The 25,864-nt window shown below is 35.6% G+C and overlaps 1 protein-coding gene across 1 annotated transcript in view; it reads right to left on the reverse strand.

Moving 5' to 3' along the window:
* Positions 1 to 1,411: 1,411 nt before the first annotated feature.
* The window catches only part of TBCA (tubulin folding cofactor A), a 102,390-nt gene continuing 77,937 nt past the window's right edge, over positions 1,412 to 25,864 (reverse strand). The window contains exons 2-4 of the mRNA XM_060146132.1: positions 18,220 to 18,325; positions 3,845 to 3,931; positions 1,412 to 1,682 (exon numbers count right to left, since the gene is read on the reverse strand). Coding sequence (XP_060002115.1) covers positions 1,602 to 1,682; positions 3,845 to 3,931; positions 18,220 to 18,325 — 274 coding nt within the window. The 3' untranslated portion in view covers positions 1,412 to 1,601. The remainder of the gene's footprint in view (positions 1,683 to 3,844; positions 3,932 to 18,219; positions 18,326 to 25,864) is intronic.

The following is a 25,864-nucleotide window of genomic DNA, read 5'->3' on the forward strand; positions in this document are numbered from 1 at the left end:
CTGGTACTCAAATCTCTAAGAGTGAACCTTAGTATAAAACTTTACATTGTAATTATAATTTTTATTTCCTCATTTGTCCCCTCTTCTACCTCAAATACTTTAAAAATGGCATGTAGTATGTTTTATTTTTTTAAAGATCTTTATTGGAGTATAATTGCTTTACAATGGTGTGTTAGTTTCTGTTCTATAACAAACTGAATCAGCTATACATATACACATATCCCCATATCTCCTCCCTCCTCCGTCTCCCTCCCACCCTCCCTATCCTTTTAATATGTTTTTAAATGATGACATTTCAATTTAGAAATGCTTCAGATATGTTATTCTCTGATGAAGTAATTTTCTGAATGTGTTTTATTTTATAAATGATACATTCTGTGCTTTAAAACAGAGTAGCCTTCAGAAATAACATTAGGAAAGAATAGTATTATTTTTCTCTTTGATCTTTTTGACAGATTCAAGAAATGTTATAGTTTCTAGTGATCATTTGCAATTTCCAAAATCAGACCCACCATACTACAAGTATGTGTTTTATAGCAGCAAAAATTCAAGTTCTCTTATTTTTTCAATTATGAGCTTTAAAGTTTAAATGTTATTATTACTAGTTTGGTTCATTAGATCATGACTCATGTTAGGTAGGTGACATAAGGCTCATATACATTTTCTAGAAATATAAGAAAACTAAAGTTGTCATTTATTTTTGGGAAATAAACTCAAATGATTAGGTTATGGATTTACAGTAGTACTGGGAAAAAGCTTGTGATGCAACAATACCCTTTTTTCTTGTCAATCCAGACAATCCAGGTTTGGCTATGGCCAGTGCATGCTATAGCTGACTTGTATCTTCCCAGCTCTGTTTGGCTGATGTCACGTTAGTCACTTGAAATCAGTCACAGTGGGAGTATTTACACTACAGAAATCAGCAAAAGCTACAAACCAGAGGTTCCCTTCCCATTTTGAAAAGCCACTAAACATTTCCCAGCACACCACTGGCAACAGCCATTATTCCTTTAAAATACAATTCAATTCTTTATTGTTCATAAGAATCTTATTCTTGAAGATCTAAATGGTTGGTGTTTTCTGTATAAATCTGACTTTCTGTAAAAAGATTTATATGTTTCTCATTAGTTCATAGTGATGGAAATGTTGGACTTTCACTGTGAAGAAATAAATATGTAAGGCTGTATCCACAGAGAGGTTCTTACTCTCTTACCTGGGAGTTGTATCCTCCTCAGAATAAAATATTCAAAATTTGGATTTTTATCTTAAAAAAAAAGTAACCTATTTTTAACTTAATCCACGCTTAAGCAGCAAACTATCTAGACTTTAAATAGGACCTAACAGATTTTAATTCTCTGTCAAAAATGGCTATGACTTAATGATAAAAGGTTCATTAAAATACGCTGTAAAGTACGAAAGAAGCAATTTTATTAGATGAACTCATTTATTTGACACATTAAATCAGGCAAAGAAAAACATATGCACTGCATAAAAAGAATCACATTCTCATACTACTTGGACACATAGCAGTGGTCAAAAATAATGAATTGTGGAATGGATCCCAGGACTTAATGCAAAAAAACACCCTGTATAGAAAACCTTCAGGCTTCTAACTTCACCGAATCCAGTACTAAACGTGCCTCCTTATATTCCTCAGCTTCTCCCAAGTCTTTTTCACTCTCCTGAAATTAAATATAATAAAAATTAGGTTTATCCTTCTCGAACTTCAGTACTTTAATTACTCAGATATTACAAACCATCAACATAAGCAGCTCAAAAATTAAAACAAAAAGGATCCCAAGCCTCACCTAAATATAGTATAATTCCACAGATTTCTGAAGAACAATTCTGTTCTTTCATTACAGGTAAGGGAAGAAATAACAGGTTTGGTTTTGTTTCATTGTATATACTCATACAATAAGTGAAAAACATGGTCATCTAAAGGTACTGGCATTAAGTAATTAAATTAAAACCTCAGAAAAAATTTTAAAACACTGTATTCTCACTTGGTCAACACATCACCATACAAATGGAGTTATTATTAGTAATGCACTAAAAGTAAAAAATTATTTACTAGTGTGTTACATATACAATGACATTCAGACCAAAATAATCCTCCAACTACTCACAATGACAAAGGCGGCTACTGGTGTCACACCAGAGTTAAGTACAATCTTTGAATCAGAAAAGTGAACTGTCTGCTTGGTATTGAGTATTATATACACTACTACAAGGAAACAGCCTGACAGCTTTCATTTTCTGATTAAAGATTCAAAGATTGAGTCTTTCCTTGGTATTTTACACAGAAAACTTTTACTAACATATTGTAACAGTAACAGAGAAATGAAATAATATCATCTAAGTTACTGTGCATAGCAAATTTTGATTTTTTAATAAATAAATAAAGCGATAGCAATTCAAGGCAATAAAAGATGGATATATACAAACAGTTACAGGGCAGAGGGAATAAAGTGTGTGTATATGTATTTAATATGAAATTTTAAAGCAAAAAAGACTGAGGATTTGCTTAATTCAGACTACAAGTAAGAATTTCTGAAACTTCTGTATTACACCTAAACTATGTCTTTGTTCTCTGTCAGAAAATATAAGCTCTTCGAGGGTACAGATGCTGCTGAATATATCCTCACACACAAGTATATCATCCAAAGACAGTATTATTTTTTTCAAGCAGTTTCTATTACTTTCTCAGCTACTACATTCATGAGACAAAAAAGCATTTCAATTTTCAGGAAATACAAATGATGCTTTTGTTTTGGGTAATATTTTAATAGAGTAATTATTTCCTGCTTTCATCTATCTTTTATTTCATCTGTCTTTTAACCATAGCTTCATTTTTGGCTTTAAAGAGAGTTTTCCTGCCTTTAAAAGGTTCCTATAGATAAATATGAATTCTGTGTCAAAAGTAAAGTAAAATGTAAGTATTTCTCTCTGTTTTTCTACAGATTTAGTCCTAATATTATTTTGGTGGGAAAACAAATCTCACTCTCTTTCCAAGAATACATATACATGATCATACTGAAAAAGCCTCACACTACTTTTGTTACATAGGGAAAACTATGAATCAGGAGACAGCTATGTAGCTGGTAATTAATATTAGCTCAAGAACTAGAAACATAAAATGAGGTTAATAAAGGAAATGATAGAATTCATCAAATTATCATCAAACAGCAATAATAATCGGCTGGTATATAGTGTTATGCTTTTATCTCTATTAAGAAATAAAAAAGATGACTTTGCATTTTTCTTAGAACGCTTTTTAAAATGATTCTGCCACTGTATCACAAGACATTTATACCAGCAAGTATGATAAGAGTGTTATACAGCTCCAAGTTAATATGAGAGCACTGCCTAAATATTACTGTACAGGGTTTTCTTTACTCTCTCAAATCGATTTAGGTTTGAATTGGAAAGAATTCCAAATCCTTTTTAAAACAGCCCAAATTCATTTGAAACATTTGGATCTTTTAAAATTTCAAACAGACTACTCACCTTTAATGTGTCAAAAAAGATCTTTATGTGTGAAAACCAAATCATTCAAGATATTGCTGGACAGTATTAGTACTATGAATACCTACCATGATAACTCAAATATATTTAATTAATTAAGTTTAAATAAATAAACACATTAGACACAGTACTTTTACGGGAGGTATAACTTAAAACACCACTTAAACTCCATTAATTATTTAAAAATAAACTGGTACACTGAGCAAGTAAACAAAATGTCACCAACTAGCTTTCAGTGTTAAACATTTAAAATTTTGGCCTTTCGTGTATTAGATTGAAAAAAAATTGAAACATAAGACAGATAAGTATTACTTACTAATAACTGCAGAAGATCAGCATATGCAGCTTCCAACCTGCGCTGGCAATCTGGGATCATCATCCGGGACTCTTGCAGGATCTCTGCCTATAATGAGAATCTCTGTGAGACATGCAGAAATGGTAGAACTTATGCATTTAGCTCATACCTCTGAAAATATATAAAATGATTTAGAGGAATCAGAAAAAAATTACTGTTATGTTAAATTCTTCAATATTTTAATTTTAATTGTGTTTATTATAAGTTAGAAAGAATGACTATCATAATGTAAAATATACAAAGTACAAGTTTTACATCTAAACCTCTTTGGTAATCACCCTCTCATGCTAAGCAAAAATTAACTCAAAAAGCTTTTCATAGAGCATTTATTTAAAAGGGCTATTTAAAATAAACTATTTCTCCTGCTGTCAAAAAGCACCTTTATCCAAAATGGGATCAGCTGGTTATATAAATATCTCCTGCATCTTTTCAGTAATAAAGAAAAACAGTGTTCAGATAATATCACACGGAGATAATTACTGCATGAAAAAAGTTATTGAGTTATTGATCACATCGTGTGCACACTGCAGGAGGTTCTCACTGAAAGACAGAGGTAAAGAAAAATGAAAAGCAAAGACCAGCAGGCTCATATTTTTGATGCTTATCATGCATAAAAAGTTATTACTTATCCTTGTGCTTCATTTTAGGAGAGAGATTATTCTCCCCATGCAGTTTGATCCAAATTACCAACCTGGCACCCCTCTGAATGTGAACTTCTACTTCTGTCTATTCCTCCTGAAGACAGACACTACAGAATTAAAAACGGGAATCTTTATTTTGGAGGATATTTCTAGACTTAAAAATCCATCGTTTGAAGAAGGACTGTAACATATCAAATCATAGAAAAAGAAAAAAAATCAAAGAGATGACTGGGAAACCCAATCAATAAGAGGGTAAATACATTAGTGTCAGATGTCAGACCTCAAATAAGTCTACTTCCTAAGGAAGTAGGAAGCTTTATTTCCTTAAACTAGTCTCAGAAAGAGACACAGTGATCATTAAAACATTTATTTCCAAAAAGTAATGTTTGGTCAAACACCTTTGGTTACGTGAGTGCAAAATCTAAACTTTAACCTAGAAGCTTTATTACCTAGCTCACATAAAAACAAAAGACATAATTTAATGGTAATCATACTACATTCTAATAGAAACGTTAATAAATCCCACTACCTCTTCCTTTTCCCAAAAGTTTTGTCATAGTTCACAATGTAAATAAAAATCAAAATTATAATATACAAGGATGCTCCCTATCCACATCTCTTTTCTCAGGTGAAATCTATTGCTGAACTTGTAATTCTTTTACTAATAAGGCACATGTTGAAAATTTCAAACACAGGATCATGACTTTATTTTACAGCTATTCATCCTATGCCTAAATATTCAATCATTGCCACTAATTTATTTTTGTGTAACTGGTTAGTTTGAATACATGTGAAAAATCAGTGACAGGGATGTTTCATTGGGTAAGCGATTCATATTTCCTCCCCTATGGACTCCACTTGAAAATAGCTTACAGGAATTAAACAAGATGAAATGAATATAAAGAATTTGGTCAAACACATGATAAGCCAAAATGTACACTTGTAAAATTTGTTTGGCAAGCTTTAGTGTTGTCACTGAAATGAACTTTAAACAATGATGTCCAAAATAATTTCTAGTCATTATTGTTCTATCCATTATTATAGAGCAAAACTCCTCAATTAGTCTATCAAAACAGGACTCTGACTTAAGTAGGGCTAAAGCTCCGTCTGTCCCATACACCAGCCTCATTTCATACAATAAGCTTACTATATATTTGCAGGATGCCAGGTATAGGGGATATAAAGACGAAAAAGAGGTCTCATCCTCCAATCCATACAGGAGAATAAACATGAAAATAAGCACTTAACACTGCTTCAAGAAGATCATGCCACAGGGAGCCAAAGGCATACAGTACAGTGGTAACTATGATTTGGAATCCATAAACCACACCTTAATCAAGGCCATAAATCATATACTTTACCTTCCTACAATGAATTACAACTGTCAGGAATAATTTAAAAAGACAGTATATAAGGTGTGATTATACAGTAAAGACACCCTTCAAAATACCTGAATAAACTAAAAAAGTATTATCATTCAAAGTGTTCCCCTTGGGAAGGAGTCATTCGAATGAATGGGGCCTCTGTTTAAAATATCTGGATAAACTGTCAGTTCATTCTAGTGCTTACTATGACAGGACTGAGGTTAAGTAAGAATCTTGGCACAGATATGCAGGTACAAGGAGCTCAGGAGAACACAACAGGATGCAGTCCTACTGATATCTTACTGTTTTTAAAACACGTTATGATTTTTTGGGGGCAAGTTATTCAGGTAAAACTGATGTTGGGGGAGGCGTAGCAAGGCTCATTATAGCAATGAATAAACTACTGACCTAAAATATGATCAATTTTTTTAATAATCAAAACATACATACATTGGAAAGGAAAAGCCTTATTGGCAGATCTTTATTTTTTCAGAAAGAAGTGTGAAATAATCTAGCCAATGTCAAGTCCTTTTGGTACTGATCAACTGGGATAAGGTTTCCAGCTTCTTTCGTGATCCAGATCACACCCAGGCCTGGCTATACCTATAATAATCTATAAACGCTCTAATATTAGATACTGGCTGCTTCTGGAACCCATGGTAACTGCATTAGTTTGTCAAGCTGAGATTTAGAGTAGCTCAGAGATTACTGGAACAATGGTTAAGTCTTTCCTTTTACATGGTGGCAAAATGGTAATGTGATAATAAACAAGTTAAGAAATCCATTTGATGAAAGAAAGAAAGAAAACAGTAACTGTGAGGTGATGGATATGTTAAGTAGCTTGAACATGGTGAATATTTATTTCACAATGTATATGTATATCAAACCATCAAGCTACATACCTTAAATATATACAATTTGAATTATACCTCAATAAAGCTGGGGAAAAAAGATATAAAGATACTTTGAGAAATATAGAATTATAAAGTCAGAAGAGACATAAGTGGTCATCTAGTCCAGCCTCCTCAGCCTACGAATGATAAAGTTGAGTCCCAAAGTGATTAGCTAGTTAACAGGTGAGTTACAGTCCATGATTCTGATTTCAACCCTAGCATGTGAATTAGTGGTAGTGGCAGTCAGTATCCAAGACAGCTTCCAATGATCCTCACCGCCTTGTATTCCTACCCTTGTGCAGTCGCCTCCCACACTGAATTTGGTCTGGCACTGTGTGACCAACAGAATGTGGCAGAAATGGCATTCTGGGACTGAAGACCTGAAGCTGGGTCTTAAGAAGCCTTGTAGCTTCCACATGGGCCGCTTGGATTGATCACTTTTGGGAAACACTTCTCTTAGGACCCAGTCACCATGCCATGAAGAAAAAAAGAAAAAGAAAGAAAGAAATTCATTTGACTTGTGTTTTGTGGTTATTGATGGATGGTTAAGGATGTAAGAAGAATTCTATGAGTCAAAAATAATCTGGGCTCTAAGCCCTGACACATCAATAATTACTTAAATATGAATGGTCTAAATTTACCAGCTAAAAACCAGTCTACAAGAAACTCATTTCAAAATAATGAAATACAGGTTAAAAAAAAAAAAGGATGGAAAAACAATACATCATGCAAACATTAAAAAAAGAGCAGTACTGGCTATATTAATATTGGATAAAATAGACTTAAGAGCAAAAAAATTATGAGGGGCACAGAGGGATATTAAAATGATCAATCCACCAGGGCTTCCCTGGTGGCACGGTGGTTGAGAGTCTGCCTGCCGATGCAGGGGACACGGGTTTGTGCCCCGGTCTGGGAAGATCCCACATGCTGCGGAGCGGCTGGGCCCCGTGAGCCATGGCCGCTGAGGCTGCGCGTCCGGAGCCTGTGCTCCGCAACGGGAGAGGCCGCAACAGTGAGAGGCCCGCGTACCGCAAAAAAAAAAAAAAAAAAAAAAAAAGATCAATCCACCAAGAAAACACAGTGATCCTAAATGTGTACACACTAAACAAAAGAGCTTCAAAATACATAAAACAAGAAATGATAAAGCTAAAAGGAGAGACAAACAAATCCACAAATACAGTTGAGGATTTCAATACACTACTCTTAGCAACTGACAGAGGCACTAGAGGAAAGAAATCAGCAAAGATATAAAAGAACTGAGTAACACCATCAACCAAAAGATCTAACTGACATTTATAGAACACTCTACCTATGAAAGATTAATACAAACACTTTTCAAGCACTCATGAAACATTCTCTGCAGTACACTATATCCTGGATCAAAACACAAAACAAACAAAAACCTCAACAAATTTAAAAGTATCGAAATAACACACAGAACATGTCTGACTATAATGGAATAAAATTAGAAATCAATAATAGAAAGATAGCAGGACTCAACACTTAGAAATTAAACATTCTTCTAAATAACTGATGGGTCAACAAGGAAGTCTCAAAGGGAACAGAGAAATACATAGATAAATGAAAATGAAAATACAAAATGTCAACTTTTGTGAGATTCAGCTAAAGCAGTGCTGAGAGGGAAATTTAGAACACTAACTGCTTAGATTAGGAAAGAGGAAAGATCTCAAATTAAAAACCTAAGTTTTTCCTTCATGAACCTAGAAAAAGAAGAGCAAAAGAAACCTAAAACAAGCAGAAGAAAGGAAAGAATAAATACACAATCAGAAATCAATGAAATTAAAAACAGGAAAAGAACAGAGGAAAAAAAAGCAGTGAAATGAAGAGCTTTATTTTGGAAAAACAATTGATAAACCTCTAGTTAAGACTGACAAATACAGAGTAAGAAGGCACAAATCACCAGTATCAGTAACAAAATACAGAATGTCAACACAGACCCCACAACCAACAAAAGGAGAAAAATACTGAAAGTGATTTTATAATATTGTTCATAATGCTCATAAATTCAACCACTTAGAAGAAATGGGCCAATTCCTTGAAAACTACAAACCACCAAAATGCAACTGATAAACTGAACAGTTCTATAATTATTAAAGAAATTGGATCTGTAATTAAAAAGTTCTTGAAAAAGAACTCTTCAAGCACAGATGCTTCCACTGGACAACCTTATCAAATATTTAAACACAACACCAATTTTACATAAATCTTTCAAGAAAAAAAAAGAGAGAACACTTCCCAACCTAACAAATACAGTATAAAAAAAAGTAAACTGCAGACCATTATCTCCCATAAACTTAGATGCAAAAGTCCTCAACAAAATATTAGCAAATCTAATTCAGCAATTAAGAGAATTATACAAATAAAGTCAAAATGGATTAAAGACCTAAATGTAACGCCAGACACTATAAAACTCTTAGAGGAAAACACAGGCAGAACACTCTATGACATAAATCACAGCAACATCTTTTTTGACCCACCTCCTAGAGAAATGGAAATAAAAACAAAAATAAACAAATGGGACCTAATGAAACTTAAAAGCTTTTGCACAGCAAAGGAAACCATAAACAAGACAAAAAGACAACCTCAGAATGGGAGAAAATATTTGCAAATGAAGCAACTGACAAAGGATTAATCTCCAAAATTTATAAGCAGCTCATGCAGCTCAATAACAAAAAAACAAACAACCCAATCCAAAAATGGGCAGAAGACCTAAATAGACATTTCTCCAAAGAAGACATACAGATGGCCAAGAAGCACATGAAAAGCTGCTCAACATCACTAATTATTAGAGAAATGCAAATCAAAACTACAGTGAGGTATCACCTCACACCAGTTAGAATGGGCATCATCAGAAAATCTACTAACAACAAATGCTGGAGAGGGTGTGGAGAAAAGGGAACCCTCTTGCACTGTTGGTGGGAATGTAAATTGATACAGCCACTATGGAGAACAGTATGGAGGTTCCTTAAAAAACTAAAAATAGAACTGCCATACGACCCAGCAATCCCACTACTGGGCATATACCCTGCGAAAACCATAATTCAAAAAGAGTCATGTACCAGGCTTCCCTGGTGGTGCAGTGGTTGGGAGTCCACCTGCTGATGCAGGGGGCGCAGGTTCGTGCCCCGGTCTGGGAGGATTCCACGTGCCGTGGAGCGGCTGGGCCCGTGAGCCATGGCCGCTGGGCCTGTGCGTCTGGAGCCTGTGCTCCGCAGAGGGAGACGCCACAGCAGTGAGTGGCCCGTGTACCGCAAAAAAAAAAAAAAAAAGAGTCATGTACCACAATATTCATTGCAGCTCTATTTACAATAGCCAGGACATGGAAGCAACCTAAATGTCCATCTACAGATGAATGGATAAAAAAGATGTGGCACATATATACAATAGAATATTACTCAGCCATAAAAAGAAACAAAACTGAGTTATTTGTAGCGAGGTGGATGGACGTAGAGTCTGTCATACAGAGTGAAGTAAGTCAGAAAGAGAAAAACAAATACTGTATGCTAACACATATATATATGGAATCTAAAAAAAAAAATGGTTCTGAAGAACCTAAGGGCAGGACAGGAATAAAGATGCAGACGTAGAGAATGGACTTGAGAACACAGGGAGGTGGAAGGGTAAGCTGGGACGAAGTGAGAGAGTGACATGGACATATATACACTACCAAATGTAAAATAGATAGCTAGTAGGAAGCAGCTGCATAGCACAGGGAGATCAGCTGGTGCTTTGTGACTACCTAGAGGGGTGGGATAGGGAGGGTGGGAGGGAGACGCAAGAGGGAGGGGATATGGGGATATATGTATATATATAGCTGATTCACTTTGTTATAATGCAGAAACTAACACACCATTGCAAAGCAATTATACTCCAATAAAGATGTTTAAAAAAAAAAGAGAGAATTATATAACACAATCAAGGCTGGTTCAATATTTGAAAATTAATCCATGTAATTCACAGTATCAACAGGCCAAAGAAGAAAAATCATGTGATCTTACGAAATCACACAGAAGAAGCATTTGACAAAATCCAACACCTATTCATGACAAAAATACTCAGCAAAACTGTGAAAAGAGAAGAATTTCCTCAACTTGAAAAAGACCATCTACAAAACCCCTACAGCTAATATTTATGTAATGATAAAAAACTATCTCCCTAAGACTGGGAACAAGGTAAGGATGTCCACTCTGACCATTCCTATTCAACATAGCACTGTAAGTTCCAGCCAGTGCAACAAAGCAAGAAAAGAAATAAAAGACATACAGATTTAAAAGAAATAAAACTGTTCTTATTTGCAAATGACCTGCAAATGACATGACTGTCTATGTAGAAAATCAGAAGGAATCTACCAAAAACTCCCAGAACTCATATGTGAGGTCAGCAAGGTCACAGGTTGTAAGATCCACACACAAAAATTGACTGCACTTTTATACCTAACAACAAATACAGCATTGGAAACTGAAACTAAAAACAATACCATTTACAGTAGCTTCAAAGAAAATGAAATACTTAGGTTTAAATCTAACAAAACATGTACAGGATCTGTATGCTGAAAATTACAAAATACTTATGAAAGTCAGACCTAAATAAACTGGAGAGACTTACCATGGTCACTGATTGGAATACTCAACGTGGTAAAGATATCAAATCTCCCCAAGTTGATCTATATACGTTTAATGCAATTTCTATCAAAATCTTAGCAAAGTGTTTTACAGATACAGAAAAGCTTATTTTAAAATTTTTATGGAAAAGCCAAGAAACTACAATAGGTAAAACAATTTTGAAAGAAAAGAAAAGCAACTGAGAGGGCTCAGTCTTCCCTGTGTTAAGGTTCACTATACAGCTATAGTAATCAAGATAGTGTGGTACTGGTAAAGGGTTAGACACATTAATGGACCAGAACGGAACCCCAAAATAGACCCACACAAATAAGTCCAACAGGTTTCTGACAAAGGCATGAAAGCATTTCATTGGAGGAAGGATAACCTTTTCAACAAATGCTGCTGGAACAACTGGGCACTCATAGGCAAAAAGATGAACCTTTAATTAAACCTCATACCTTACATAAAAATTAACTCAAAATCAACCAAAGCCTTGAATGTAAGACATAAAACCATACAACTTTTAGAAAAAAAGAGAAAATCTTCAGGACCTAGGTCTAGGCAAGGAGGCCTTAGACTTGAGGTCAAAAGTATGATTCACAAAAGGAAGCATTAGCTGTAAATAAGGTGTTCTCAAAGTTAAAAACTGTTGCTCAGTAAAAGATTGTGTTAAGAGGGTAAAAAGACAAATTAGAGACTAAAAGAAAATATTTGCAAACCACATATCCAACAAAGGGCGTTTATCTAGAAAATATTAAAAATTCTCAAAATTCAAAAAGTAAAAAAATAAAGTATCTATTTAGAAACTGGGCAGAAGACATGAACAAACATTTCACTGAAGAGGATATACAGACAGGCAATAAGCAAATGAGACGTTCAACATTATTAGCTATTAGGGAAATCCAAATTAAAAGAGCAATCAGCTATCACTACACACTTATCATGTAGGTGATGGTTAAATGCTAAAATTAAATACAGTGATAACACCAAATGCTGGTGAGGATGTGGAGAAGTCAAACCATTCAAACATCATTGGTAGGAACATAAAATGGTACAGCCACTCCAAAAGAGTTTGGTAGTTTCTTTTAAAACAAAAAATGTACTAATATGACCCAGCAATTGCTTGGGCATTTATCCCAGAAAATGAAAACTTATGTTCATGTAAAAATTGAATATGAACGTTCATAACAGCTTTTTTTGTATCAACCAAAACCTAGAAACAATCCAAGTGTCCTTCGATGGTTAAAATGTGGTACATTCATCCCATGGAACACTACTCAGCAATAGTAAGGAACAAATTATTGATACACTCAATGACCTTGATGGACCTCAAGAAATTGTTAAGTGGAAAAAGTCAATTTCAAAAGGTTACATACTGTGTGATTCCATTCCATGCTATATAACATTCTTTAAAGAGTGTTAATTATTTAGGATTTAAGGGGTGGAGAGGACAGGGGCTATAAAGAGATAGCAAAAGGCAGTCTTGTGACGGAATGGTTCTCCATCATGATCGTGCAGTAGTTACACATGCTACACATGCAATGGAATTGCATAGAATTATACACACACACAATGAGTACATGTATAACTAGTGAAATGTAAATAAGCTCTGTGGTGTACCAAGGTCAGTTTCATGGTTTCGATACTGTAATATAATTATGCAAGATGCTACATTGTAATAGGAATGGTAAAGGGTATATGAGACTTCCCTGAAAATATTTTGCAATTCCCTGTGAGTCTGTAACAAAAAACAAAAAAAGCAAGTGTATAAATAGAACACCATTTATAAACCTGATTATATGTACCAAGAGACAATAAAATTTTAGTTATTGATTAAAAAACTCTGGTGTTTCTTGCAGCCTTGTAAGAGACCCTTGGTCAAATTCCTCTTTGTAGACTGAAACCTCCTATTATTTTCCATATATTTAATGAAAAAATTGCCCCTTCAGTTTTAGGAAAAAGAAATATCAAATTGTAAACGTTAACTCATGTTTCAAGTAAATCACAAAAAATGTGGTGCAAAATTTCACAATACTGCAATTATATGTAATAAATGTAAGGTTTTTGTGAGAAACCTTGGTTGAAAATTGAACCAGTTTGTCCTTTAATATTACTTCTGGAAGGTAAGAGATGTATCATGCCTTATGTAAAATAACTGAGATATGTTTGATTGTCATTATTACCAATCATTTCTGCTCCAGAATAGGCTTTTAAAAAAAAACAAAAAAAGACGAGAATACCTTCACCAGTTGAGGGCAAAATCCTCTGTAACCATCCCTAATCGGGGGATGAGGATATTGGAGGACAAGAGGAATATCATAAGCAGAAGGCTAAAATCAATATCGAGTCAACATTTGAATGCTGTGTTATAGAATAACTCTTTGACTGCTATTTTGGCTTATTAGGGTCCTGAAACTTCTGCCTAGTTATTTATTTTAAAACAACCAAAATTAAGCCCAGTGCAAGAGAGAACAATTTTGGCAATCAATTTCAGGTAAGAAGTTTGACAGGGACCAAGAGACAGCATTGTATGTGTATGTTATAAAATATTAGGGCTCGTTCAGAAGATCTAGGAAAGCCAGAGCAAAATGGAACCAAGTGAGAGAAAAGTCAAGGTAGTGTACAGTGACTGGGGATGGCATTTAGCTCAGAAGAGGAGGAAATACAGGGAGAAGAGTAGAGAACCCACAAAATCTGGCACTTGGCTTCCATATTTTTTACGAGGGGCATCAGCAAATGTCATGAAACAATTCCTGACCTCACAGTAGTAGGCAATTAGGAAAAGAGCAGTGCTTCTGGCAATGCAACTCCCCTTGCACATAAGAAAAAACATGTAAGGTTGGCCACTGCAAAGCTAAGCCAGGAAAAGGAATTGAGAAAAGCATGTAGACTGGGCTGAAGACAAGGTTTCATGAGACCCTGAAACAAAACTGCAACTGAAAACTGTATACACTGCAGGTTGAGAATATCAGAAAACAAAACAATTTATTGCTCTGTAATTAGACATGGGTTGGTATTCTTGAATTTAAGTACTAGGCTGACTATGAATCTAGAAAATCATGTTATAAACCATGATCACTGTGACAAAAGAATTTTAACATGGTTGAGTTTAGAAAGGGTTTTTGAACAAATTTTTTCCCCTTTTACATCTGCATATGTAGTCAATGATATAACCAGTAAGTGGCTAATATCTTTATTTTTTTTATTTTTTAACATCTTTATTGGAGTATAATTGCTTTACAATGATGTATTAGTTTCTGCTGTACAACAAAGTGAATCATCTATACATATATCCCCATATCCCCTCCCTCTTGCGTCTCCCTCCCTCCCTCCCACCCTCTCTATCCCACCCCTCTAGGTGGGCACAAAGCACTGAGCTATGTCCCTGTGGTTGCTTCCACTAGCTATCTATTGTACATTTGGTAGTGTATATATGTCCATGCCACTCTCTCACTTCTCCCCTGCCTACCCTCCCCCCCACCCCCATGTCCTCAAGTCCATTCTCTACATCTGTGTCTTTATTCCTGTCCTGCCCCTAGGTTCTTCAGAACTATTTTTTTTTTTTTAGATTCCATATATATGTGAGTGGCTAATATCTTTAAGTAACAATTAGAACATAGGATTCAATAAAGAGTTAATCCTTACCTATCAAGTAGTAATTTTACTGAAAGATAATATACAAATACAAATGAAATAAAACAGATTCTGTGATAATCTGTGACATTATTTGTAGAATTTTATTTAGAAAGGAAACACATTCCCCATTCCAAGTAACTTACAACTCATATTCTAGCTATAGGACTATTTTAAAATACATTATTGGTGATGAAAAGAAAAAGGCAAAGAAAAAACTAAACAAGGTCACTAACTACACAAGTGGGAAAATAAACCAGATGGGGTCTAAGAAGGACCTATGTGAAATAAGTGATACATTACGTTATAATGTTTCTCACTAAATGTGGGAAAAAAATAGAGTACCTTAAAGTGAGAGAGATACAAAAATGATATGAATATTTATGGAAGTATATATTTAAAAAGCATTTAACATAAAGTTAAGAATCAAAAAGTTACATTCCATATGTAAATCCTTATGAAGGGCAGTTAGTTTACAAAAGTCAACATTTTGGGGGACATACTGTATCTGCACACCTATTTACAAATCCTCTCTCAATTTAAGAATATCTGACACACGAATGTCCTTTGTTAGATCATACATAGAGGAAGGGAGGCTCTCCTGGAAGCTCAAGAAAATAAGAAAGTTCTCTTTTGTATAACCTGAAGGAGACATTTCAAGTGCCACTGCATTCCTTGTGCACAACAGAAAGCAACTACCTACAGAAAAATCCACTTTAGGGCTTCCCTGGTGGCGTAGTGGTTGAGAGTCCGCCTGCTGATGCAGGGGACGCGGGTTCATGCCTCGGTCTGGGAGGATCCCACATGCCGCGGAGCGGCTGGGCCCGTGAGCCATGGCCGCTGGGCCTGTGCGTCAGGAGCCTGTGCTCTACAACGGGAGAGGCCGCAGCAGTGAGAGGCCCGCGTACCGCAAAAAAAAAAAAGAAAAAAAAAGAAAAATCCACTTTAAGTGATTAATTTTACTTAACTAAAGTCTGGGTTAAGTGTGCATTACCATCTGTAACATAATTTATGTGATGAAAACCACTGTGAGTTCATAAAGTTGATTTAAAAAATAAGTCTTGAGATATAATCTGTATAAGTTATTTTATATTCTCCTTTTACTTAGTGTTATCTGGATTTTATTCCAAATGCACTGGACACTGGATTTTAAGTAAAGGGATAAGTAATCTGATATACTTTTTAAAGAGATCAACCTGGCTACTGTGGTATGAAAGGAATGGAGAGTTATCAAGAGACAAAGAGGATATCAACCAGGAGGCTTTTGCAGTAGTACAGGCATGAAGTGATAGTGGACTGGACTAGGATAGTGGCAGTAGAGAAAGAAATGTAAAGAAAAAGAAAGAGGACTTGGTGATCAAGAGAAGACCCGTAAGTTTTGGTTTGGGTATCTGAATAAGTAGACGTACCATTTATTGAGAGGGGGGAAACAAGAGAAAGACTAGCTTCTTGTTTCAGGGAGGTGAGCTGGGTTGAGGGAAGACCAAGATTCTTGTATTGAACACACAAGGGATATGTCAAATTGGTGATCAGTTGAATATACTGATACATATTGGAGTGGTTGGGCCCAGAGATAGAAATTTGGGAGATACTGGCACCAGAATGAATGTCAAGTTAGCAGGAATTTTGGGTTTTTCTGTTTTGTTGTTGCTTTTAATGCCATGTCTAAGAGTGCCTGGAACAGCATTTGGCAAGTAGCCAGGGGTTCAATTAATATGTTCTGTGCAAACAAATGAATGGGCATAAAGATGGTACTTAAAGTTAAAGGATGGTATGAAATTACCTACAGAGGAATTGTAGCTAGAACTCTTAAGGTTAAAAAAATTTTTTTAAAGATAGAGAGATAAAGAGACACATAGAGAGAGATGGGAGAGAGACAGCAAGCTGGGAGAGGGAGAGTTTCAGCAAAGCAGAGTGAGAAAAAATGGTCTAAGGGTCCTGGTGACCATTCTATCAAAGATGCCAACATAAAAGAGCATTCCAAGGAGAGGTTATGTAAGAAAGAAGTGATAACAATGTCACTGATGGTTGTAACAAGGGCTGAGGCACATAATCCACTCTAACAGGAAGGAAGGTGGGTAGTATGGGTACAGGTGCAGGTAGATTGACAGATTTTGTGGTGGGAATATAAGTTCCCTTGCCAGCCTCTATTTTCTCAAGCTATTACAAAAGAAGTGTCAACCAGGAGTGAATATAAATTAGATGTAATGATGAGAATAAATAAAGTGTTATGAAACCACAGAGGAGGGGCACCTAACTCAGTGTTAGGGTGGAGTGTAGAGGAGGTTTAAAGAATAAGTAGGAATTAATAAGGAGAGGGTAGGTAGGACCAGTAGGAAGAACATCCCAGACATATGCAATATCTCAGAGGTAAAGGAGAAAGGACTTGTTCAGGAAACTAAAAGGCAGGACCTAAGAGGTCCAGATAGGGACTGGCAAAAGATGAGGCTGGAATGATAAGGAGGTACCAAAATTAAGAAGAGCCATGTATACAATGCTAAGGAGACTGAAACTTGTCATGAGGATAATCAGAAGTAGCCACTGAAATGCATAATGTGTATATGTGTGTGTGTGTGTGTGTGTGTATAATTTTGGTGGTTTTCATATCAGTTTGGGGAAAATATCTGTAAATATAAGTATATTTAATTATAAGACTAGGCCATTTTATATTTAATACTTAAAACCGGAGAGGCAGTACTGCTTAATGGCTAAGAGCACAAATTCCAGAGCCAGAATGCCTGTGTTCAAATCCCAGGTATGCCACTTAGGAGTTGTGTGACCATGGGCAAGTTATTTAACCTGTGTTTCGGTTTCCTTAATTTTATTTATTTATTTTTTTGCAGTACGCGGGCCTCTCACTGTTGTGGCCTCTCCCGTTGCGAAGCACAGGCTCCGGACGCGCAGGCTCAGTGGCCATGGCTCACGGCCCCAGCCGCTCCGCGGCATGTGGGATCCTCCTGGACCGGGGCACAAACCCATGTCCCCTGTTTCGGCAGGCAGACTCTCAACCACTGCGCCACCAGGGAAGCCCCCAGTTTCCTTATTTTTAGATGGTAACTTTCCTTATTTTTAAATGGAGATTTTAATAGGACCTTTAGTAGGACCTTCTCAGAGGGCTGTTAATCCATTGTTAATATGGTATTATGTAAATGTTAGCTGTTATTATTTAAGATATAATTTTACCTGCTTTTTAATAGCATAATTTTCACCATCTTCAGCTTTCATTTTTTCAATCTTTTCTTCTTGTTGTTTTGCTTCTTTCTCATACATCATTTTTTCTTTGACCAATCTATAAATAAACCAAAAACTGTTTCAGAGAATTAACTTTCTCTCTAGCAACAGACCATAAAAAAACAAAGAAACTCTGTAAATATAAAGTATACTTTAAAAAGCATATGTACTAGATGGGGAGGAGAAGGGAAGGGAAGAAAACTACATTAGCCACAGATGTATGAACATCATGACCTTAAGTTTTATACCTGCCTAAAGCAAGCCAATCTATCAAAGCATGGAATTCTTAAATTTTTAATTAAAAACATTCCATTATAGTAACTGTATTTACAATGTAAAAATAACATTCAAAATTATTATATACTAACATTTCTTTATTGTTTGCTTTATTTATTTATTTACTTAAAATTGCATTAATAATATATTTGTTTCAGGTGTACAATATATTTGTTTCAGGTGTACAATATAGTGATTTGATATTTTTATACATTATGAAATTATCACCACAATAACCATACGTTATCTGTAACCACACAAAGTTGTATCTCTTAATCTTCTTCACCTATTTTGTCTGTGTCCCCACCCCATCTTCCCTCTGGCTACCACCAGTTTGTTCTCTGTACCTACAAGTCTGTTTCTGTTTTGTTTTGTTTTTTAGACTCCATATGTAAGTGAAATCATTCAGTATTTTCTCAGTTTGACTTATTTCACTTAGCATTAACACCTTCCAGGTCCATCCATGTTGCTGAGGAGGAGTAACCAAAAAAAAAAAAAAAAAATGCTAAGACCAATGTCAAAGAGGTTACTGCCTATATTTTCTTCTAGGAGTTTTATGATTTCAGGTCTTGCATTTAAGTCTTTAACACATTTTGAGTTTATTTTTGAATACGGTGTAAAAAAGTGGTCCAGTTTCATTCTTTTGCATGTAGCTGTCCAGTTTTCCCAATATCATTTATTGAGGAGACTGTCTTTTCCTCATTGTATATTCTTGTCTCCTTTATCATAGATTAATTGACCATCTGAGTGTGGGTTTATTTCTGGACTCTCTATTCTGTTCCATTCATCTGTGTGCCTGTTTTTAGGGCCAGTACCATATTGTTGGCTATTCGGGGCCTTTCGTGGCTCTAATGTCTTTTTTTAACTGATATATGTTATCCAAACTTTTATACATGTATCTGAAACAACATAACGGTAAAAGCTCAGCTTACTGAGAAAAAAGTCAGTATATTGCATGCCAAATCCAAAACAAAGAAAGACTAGGTTATTTTCAACAACCAAAGTGTTTAAAAAGTATTTACTATGCACTTAATTTTGTGTCTGACCTTCCTGTGCGAGGGACCGGGATATATAATTTATTTTATTTTATATTATTTTTTGCGGTACGCGGGCCTCTCACTGTTGTGGCCTCTCCCGTTGCGGAGCACAGGCTCCAGACGCACAGGCTCAGCGGCCATGGCTCACGGGCCCAGCCGCTCCGTGGCATGTGGGATCTTCCCAGACCGGGGCACGAACCCGTATCCCTTGCATCCCTTGCATCCCTTGCATCCCTTGCATCGGCAGGCAGACTCTCAACCACTGCGCCACCAGGGAAGCCCGAGGGCATTTTTTTGCGGGCGGAGATATATAATTTAGACATGGTTCTCTCACAGACAAATAGTGGAAACAAACAAGTATTTAATTACTAAAGCAAGAAAGGGTATTGACAGAGATCAGGAAGATTTTCAACCATAAGGAACAGAGCAATACGAAGTTCTACTAATTATTCCTCAGATAACCAAAATTCAATTAACCATAATAGTGCAATCTCCCCTAATTCTCATTAATCAAAGTTTTAATGTAAAAGAAAAGTGCAGTCCAAGAAAACACTAATATTCCTATGTACATATTTCCTAAGGAACAGAAGAAAAAAACTTTCACAGTCCCATAGCTATTAAAAGCAGCTTTTTCCATCTGGCTTGCTGACTTACTTCTAGACCTATGTTACTGGGATGGAATTAAAAATCATATTAGAGCATGGCTTTTGTCTAATCATTTGCAATAAAGATTTTTAAGTGTATTTCAAAAGACAATTTAATTTTCATAGTCTAATAGGACTTAACATAAGTTCACAAATCTAAAAAATCTTTTGTCATACTACTTGGAAGGCTTTTAAGTCAGCTTTAGTTTGGATTTAAATCACCACATAAACTGCATACTAAATATTAAAATACTAAAATGTTCCAGTTTGGAATTTTGAGTTGTGCAAGCAAGGCTCATCCTGTCCTTCATGATCTTGCACTAGTGACATAGATGGAAAGAAACATGACAAAAAGTTCACAGTATTTACGGTAGAATATAATATGTGACCTTCAAATTCTTATCCTAAAATATCTCAAAGTGAAAAACAAAACAAAATAGGTATAAATTTTATGTTGCCCTGAATATAAACAAACAACAAAGGATATTCAAGAAACAAATAACAAAGGATACCTGGGAAACTATTATTTGTGGTTACCTGAGGAGAAAAGCCCTAATGATTTGGGGTAGGGATGGTCAGCTGGGAGGTAAATAGAGAGGCTTTCATTTTATGCCTCTCAATAAAGTTCCAGGGTTCTTTCCCCCATGTATAAGTATTACTTTTATCAAAAAAATTTAGATGCTTATAATTATCTCTGAGTGGCACAATTTTGAATGATTTTAAAGTCTGCTAGTTATTCCTTTGGCTATATTTTCTGGAATAAAGCAAAATTCAATTAGAAAGATACCAAAATATACCTAATAGTTGTAATTCTCTAAACATTGCTATCTTTTGCTAGTTTTTCAAATGCTATAAAAATAACAAGTACAAATAAAGTCATAACTTATTATATTTTAAATGCATAATTAACTGAAAATATTTTTTAGTCTTACAAACCCCACACCTACAGAGAAACATAGTAAGTTCAAAATCTGGTCACTTTTAGTAGTTAGACAAATATATAAGAGTAAAATAAAGAAATAAGAAAAAGCAACAGAAAAGGATAGACATAAGGAGAAATTTTAAGAAATAACAGCCATCGAGGTAATGATAAGCAAATGATAACAAACTACTTAACTGTCTATGTACGGACATAACGTGATTTTAAATATGCAGGCCAGTGTTTTACAAACTATTCCATAGTACATTAGTAGTCAAATAAGCTTAAAAAACACTGCTTGCCAAATCTTAAAAATTTATGATACATACTTGCACATTAAAGGGTCTTGAGAAATCTTGTAGTAAGAAAATCAATTTAATTTTGTTCAACTGCAAGCTTACCTGAGGCAAAAATGAACTTTCCCCCACTCAGCATTCTCCAGAACAGCTGCCTCTCAACACAAGTTTGAGAAGTACACTGTAGTAATCTATAAACTTTACACAAATCTGCATACAACACATTTAAATATACTGTTCATAAAATTCTAAATAGAATAAAATTTGGGGGTAAATCAAGAATTAAGAAACCTTGGGATAAAAAAGTTTTAGCTTAATTTGATATCTTGATTTTACAGTTTCTCATAATATTTTAAATAAGATTTTCATAGTTATAACCGAATTTGTACTTATGGCCATCTAGTAACTAACAGCCCAACACCAAGCCATGCTAAAGATACAATGACAAGCCTGCGATTAATGATAGTAAGAGGGCTTCCCCGGTGGCGCAGAGGTTGAGAGTCCGCCTGCCGATGCAGGGGACAAGGGTTCGTGCCCCGGTCCAGGAAGATCCCACATGCCGTGGAGTGGCTGGGCCCATGAGCCATGGCCGTTGAGCCTGCGCGTCTGGACCCTGTGCTCCACAGGGGGAGAGGCCACAACAGTGAGAGGCCCGTGTACCGCAAAAAAAAGATAGTAAGAAACTGTAATAAATTGATATTTTTTAAAAAATTGATATTTAGAAGAACATTTTATATGGATATTTTCAAACAAAACATGTAGAGAAAATAGCATAATAAACCCCAGGTACTCATCACTCAGTCAACAATTATTAATATTTTGGCAATCTTGTTTCATGTATCTCTTGCCACTTATTTGTGTATTTCTTTATTAGTATTTTCAGATATTTTACCTTTGGTTTGATTTTTGAAGTTAAAAGCCTATGACTTCCACCCCCTCCCACCTTGCACCATATACAAAAATTAACTCAAAATGGATCAAAGATCTAAAAAGCTAAAATTATAAAACTTTTGGAAGAAAACAGAGGTAAATCTTGGTGACCTTGGACTTGGCAATAACTTTTTAGATATGACAACAAAAGCACAAGAAAAAGAAAAAAAAATTGGCTTTCATCAAAATTTTTAAAATTCTGTGCTTCAAAAGACACTATCAGGGCTTCCCTGGTGGCGCAGTGGTTGAGAGTCCACCTGCCGATGCAGGGGACACGGGTTCGTGCCCCGGTCTGGGAAGATCCCACATGCCGCGGAGCGGCTGGGCCCGTGAGCCATGGCCGGAGCCTGTGCTCCACAACGGGAGAGGCCACAACAGTGAGAGGCCTGCGTACCACAAAAAAAAAAAAAAAAAAAAAAAAAAAAAAGACACTATCAGAGAATTCCCTGGTGGTCCAGGGGTTAGGACTCTGCACTTTCACTGCTGAGGGTCCAAGTAGCCAAAAAAAGACGCTGTCAGGCAAGTGAAAAGACAACTGCAGAATGAGAGAAAATATCTGCAAATCATATACTGGATAAGGAACTTGTATCTAGAATATATAAAGAACAATTCAATAATAATAATAATAAAAGTTTTAAAAATCCAATTTAAAATGGGCTAGCTGAATAGACATTTCTCTGAAGAAGATATACAAATGCCCAACAAGAACATGGAAAGATGCTCAACATCATTAGTCATCAGGGAAATACAAATCAAAACCATAGCGAGATAGCACTTCACACCCATGAGGATGTTTATAATCAAAAAGTCAGATAATAACAAGTGTTGCTGACAAGAATGTGGAAAACCTGAAACCACCAAACACTGCTAGTGGAAATGTAAACTGTTGCAACTGCTTTGGAAGCTTGGTCATTCCTCAAAAGCTTAAACACAGAGTTACCATATATCTCGGTAATTCCATTCCTAAGTATATACCCAAGAGAAATGAAAACGTATGTCTACATGAAAACTTGTACATGAATGTTCATAGCAGCATTATGCATACATTATAGGAAAAATGTGGAAACAAGTTAAAAGTCCATCAACTGATGAATGGACAAACAATATATGGTATATCATACAATGGAATAATATTCAGCATACAAAGAAATGAAGTACTGAATCATGCTACAATCTAGATGAACCTTAAAAGCATTATGCTAAGTGAAAGAAGTCAGACATAAAGGCCACATATTGTATGATTCTATTTATAGGATATATCCAGTATAGGTAAATCTATAGAGACAGAAGGTAAATTAGAGGTTGCCTAGGATGGGGGAATGTGGAGGGTAATAGCTAAAGGGTTTGGGGTAATAAAAATGTTCTAAAAATGACTGTGGTGATAGCTGCACAATTCTGTGAATATACTAAAAACAAACAAATTGTAGACTTTAAGTGGGTGACTTATAGGGTATTTGAATTACATCACAATAAAGTTGTTAACAAAATGAAAAAGAAAAAAAGCTTGTGACCATAAATTCAGCTATAGGGGAAAGCTGTAAGTAGTACTGGATACATTCAAACCTGGACTTAATGAGAGTTGAACATGTGAACATCATGTATAGAAATTTGCATTTGACTTCTAGTTTAAAACTGCTTTAACAATATTTTCAGTATTAAGATAAAAATATCCTCTGAGGCTTAAAATTTCAAAATAAAATCATTAATGCATATCACTATAGATATTTCTGTAAAAGTTCCTTTGACACAGAAAATGCTAGGACAGAGATGGCAAGTTGCCAGCCTGCTTAAATGGGACCTAAAGATGGTTTCATTTTATTCACAGAAAGAATTAAAAAAACAACAACATATTTGTTACCAAATTTAACAACTGGGAGATTTAAGTCTGGCTTTCTGGCTTCTCTTAAGATGTTTTTTATCAGGGAATATAAGGGCTGCATCCTACTACTGGATGGAACTAAGTAGTGGCTGTTGACTGTTTTAGATGAGGCATGTGTTGCTGTTCACTGTGCCCCAACTCACACGACTCCCTGTTTCTCAAACACTCAAGCCTTTTCCTTGACCCTGTAGGCAACTGAGTTTAGAACCTGTGGGCTGGGAAACTTGCATATCATTAATGCAGTAGAACTATTATTGTTGTTTTTATTACCTTAATAGAATCACAATTAGTATTCAGAATATCAGGGATAACCAGAAACCACCGGGATTAGCAATAAGACTTTCAATATTTCTAAAGATGACAGGTTACTAAACTCCTCTAGTAAACGAAAGTAGCTGGGACTGGATAAGCTATCAGAAATAAGCACATTTAACAATATCCTGTAATTCAAAGACCTAGAACAAGGGTTGGCAAGCTATGGCCAGTGAGCTGAATTTGGTCTGCCATCTGTCTTTGTATGGTCTGAGAGCTATAAATAGTTTTCACTTTTTTTTTTTTTTTTGTGGTACGCGGGCCTCTCACTGTTGTGGCCTCTCCCGTTGCGGAGCACAGGCTCTGGACGCTCAGGCTCAGCGGCCATGGCTCACGGGCCTAGCCGCTCCGCGGCATGTGGGATCTTCCCAGACCGGGACACGAACCCGTGTCCCCTGCATCGGCAGGCGGACTCTCAACCACTGCGCCACCAGGGAAGCCCCACATTTTTAAATGGTTAAAAATATTAGAAAAATATTTTGTGACATGTGAAAATCATATGGAATTCAAATTTCAGTGTCCATAAATAAAGTTTTATTGGAACACAGCCACACTTATTCATTTATGTATCCTCTATAGCTACTTTCACGTAATGATAGCAGAGGTGAGTAGTTGTGACAATATGGCTCACAAAGTCTAAAATATACACTACCTGGCCCTTTACAAAAAAGGGTTGCTGACCCCTGACTTGGAAGACCTCGACTTAACTCTATCCAACCCCTACTTAACCATCTTAGCATTTACCACACCACACTGAAACCAAGTCTTACTTGCTAGGTCTTAAGTTCCTTGAAGATGGGATTAGGTTGTATTCATACTGTATTCCTGATCTGTAATTAACACATGGTAGACACTCAACGTTTGCTGAATGAAAAGTTGAGTCTAAAAATCTCACTATTGCCTTTTAACATTTTCAATTTAAAGAGATACATGAGACAATTCTGAAGTGGAACAAAGGTGATCCACAAAATTTGAGAAATAAGAAAACTACAGTGATTTCTGAGAAACTATACAATGAAAGAGAGAAATTCTGTGCCTAGATCCACTGACAGTTCTGGTTGGTAATCCTAGTCATCCTACTCCATGTACTTCTCCATGGAAAATAGCAGTCATCGCCTCAGCAAAATTGACAAGACAGTCAACTACGTATCACACTTGACAAGTAAAGGTGCTGAATATTTACATGACTATTAGAATATCAAAACAAGCATAAGTAAAGTTTTTGTTTTAAAAAAATAAAAAGCCATACTGTGAAAAGGCTCAGGAAGCAAGTTACTGAAGAGCAAACGTACTGTCCCCCAAAA

Source organism: Lagenorhynchus albirostris, chromosome 3 (assembly GCF_949774975.1).
Source record: "Lagenorhynchus albirostris chromosome 3, mLagAlb1.1, whole genome shotgun sequence".
NCBI lineage: Eukaryota > Metazoa > Chordata > Mammalia > Artiodactyla > Delphinidae > Lagenorhynchus > Lagenorhynchus albirostris.